The sequence below is a fragment of the Pteropus vampyrus genome, unplaced genomic scaffold, assembly GCF_000151845.1.
Source record: "Pteropus vampyrus isolate Shadow unplaced genomic scaffold, Pvam_2.0 Scaffold1000006001, whole genome shotgun sequence".
Taxonomy (NCBI): domain Eukaryota; kingdom Metazoa; phylum Chordata; class Mammalia; order Chiroptera; family Pteropodidae; genus Pteropus; species Pteropus vampyrus.
Genome location: NW_011920403.1, coordinates 1 through 2,604, shown reverse-complemented (window position 1 = coordinate 2,604; position 2,604 = coordinate 1). Strand labels below are relative to the sequence as shown.

At 42.8% G+C, this 2,604-nt stretch overlaps 1 protein-coding gene across 1 annotated transcript; it reads left to right on the top strand.

Annotated features, from left to right (window-relative positions):
- Nucleotides 1-374: 374 nt before the first annotated feature.
- FAM111B (family with sequence similarity 111 member B) lies at nt 375-2,565 on the top strand (the record flags this gene model as incomplete). The annotated part of the gene is made up of 1 exon (XM_011387608.2): nt 375-2,565. A coding segment is annotated over exon 1 (1,918 nt), but the record flags the coding sequence as incomplete, so codon positions are not given.
- Nucleotides 2,566-2,604: the final 39 nt, after the last annotated feature.

Genomic DNA, 2,604 nt, shown 5'->3' with positions numbered 1-2,604 from the left:
GGATAATAACACGACAATGCTTTTGAGGCATCGCCCACATGGTGGGTTTAAAATAATTCACGAAAATGCTTTTGAGTGGACAGCAGGTGAATGATGCCACGTTCCTGGACAGCAGTACGGCAGCAGATATGTTGTCAAGTCCGTTTCTAGCCTTAGGCTCGGTATTTCTGCTGCTGGGTATTATGTCCTCTGGACATCATCAGATGGGCAGACAGAAATGTTCTATGTGTAGAAATGTTTGTCATGTCAGAGGAGTAAAAAATTGGAATCAATTTGAATATCTCACAATAAAGAATGGATTAAAAATGATTATACAGCGAAATATCACATGGCCCGTCAAATTGTATTTTCCAAGATTGTTTAATGACATCGGAAGTACTGCTAGACTGCTTAGTGAAAGAGAAACCCCTATACAGCACAGCATAACAGAAAGAGTATAAGATTTCTATGTACATGTAAAACAATACAAGCCAAAAAGGAAAAACAACAAAATGTAGAATGGTTATCTCTGGTGATGGAATGATTGACCTTTTTTTTCCATTATTAAGTAGCCATTAGATTATCTAATTTTTATTCAGCACGTCCAGGAGTTTTATGATTGGCATAACGTAAAACATGATTATCTCTCATATCTCAAGGACACTGTCATGAAGCAGATATGGGCTGGCGCACCTGTCGCTCCTTCCCCCTCTGATACAGGAGAGTGTAGCGGCACCAGTGCACTTCAAAGTGATGCCCATGAGCGGGAAGCAGCCCTTAAAATTCCGAAGCCCAATCCAAGCAACGGTGAAAAGCGTTATTTCACCTTTAATTTACACAAAAGCTCCAAGCAATCAGACTGGAGCGAACTGACAGCATATGGTGAACTCCATGAGAATATCTACTCAGCTTTGAGAGCTAATGTAGATTTCAGTACAAGGATGCAGGATTGTTTTAATAAGAACATTATTGTTTATGAAGAGAAAACCATGAAAGGATATATAAATTTAGGAATGCCTCTCAAGTGCCTACCCCCAGATTCTCATTGTACAATAACAGTCGGTCAAAAAATAAGTGACCAAGAAGCTCATCAGATATTACGCCAGTGTGAAAATCCAGACATCGACTACATTCTCTTTCGTGTTGTCGCTGTGGGGAAGACGACAAAGAAGATTACGAAGCTCGGGGAACTTCACAAACATGGACGCGCTCTCTGCATCTATGCCTCGAAGGGCGAGACCGTCCAAGAAGCTCTGTGCAAAGATGGCCGATTTCGGTCTGACCTGGAGGAATTGCAGTGGAAACTAAGGGAAGGTCATAAGAAGGTTTATGGAAAACAGTCCCCGGTGGAAGCGGTAGCTGGAAAAGTCTTAGAACTGGACATTCCTACAAAGCGATCTGTCGGAAAAGGTACCGGTAAGAACACAAATCAGGAGAATGACGACGGCACCGATGGCGTCTGTCCCCGGGCTCGGATGCAGGCTGAGGTGCAGACCCATGAACCAGGGGAAGATGGAGAGACTGAAGATGTAGAGCACGACCGAGACGAGGTTCTCTCACCACGAAGTCTAGGGCATGACATCAAAGGTAAAAGACACCGGACAATGGCCAGAATGAGAAAATATTACGATTATGGATATTGTATTTCCAAGAAATATATTAAACTAAACTCACGGTTTAGGCAAAGGCCCCATCTGGGCATGCTCTACATTACCGAGTGGGATCTCGGGAAGGAGGCAGCTGATCTCTGGCTAAAGAATATTCAAATATTGGGCATAGGTATAATGAAGCAATATCCAAATTTTAGCAAAGAGGCACTTCAGATGAAGGAGTATTTTCAGGAAGAACGAAGAGAAGAAAACCTCTCATCGTTGCAACAATTTAACATATATAAAGAGTACTTTGGAAAAGTGACTTCAACTTCTACTTCCATTGCAACCTATGAACATCTTACTAAACTTAGTGTGTCGGTTGGGTTCATAATATGGGAGCATAATGGAAGAAGAGTCAATGGTACTTGCTTTGTCTTCAATGAAGGTTATATTTTCACCTGTCGACATATTATACAGTTTATGCTGGGAGAAGGCAAAGATCTGCATCTGTGGCCAGACATAAGCAAATATGCACGTGTAAATTTCACTTATAAGGGGTCCTGCCCTCCTGCTGCTGACTGGTTTTCTGTTGAGCAGTGGATTCGAGTGTCCGATGACAATCTAGATTATGCCATTTTAAAACTAAGAGATCGTGGGAATGGATTTCCTCCAGGCCTGGTGGGACAAATTTCCTCCCCGCCATCTGACGGTTTGGTTTATATAATTGGTCATCCGGAGGGCCAGAACAAGAAATTAGACAATTGTGCCGTGATTCCTCTACAGAAACGGTTAGAGAAGTACCCAGAGCAGCATCGAGAGGAGTTGAGAAAATGGTACTCTCCTATTTTGAATGCTTGCCCTATGTTTACCCGAAGAAGCTTTCTACGAGAGTTGTGGAGTTCCGACACACTCAGTTATGATACTTGTTTTTCAGACGGATCCTCTGGCTCCCCAGTGTTCAGCGCATCTGGCAAATTGGATTGCTATGCACACCGTCGGCATTATAACGGCAGCGATAATCCCCTTATCGAAT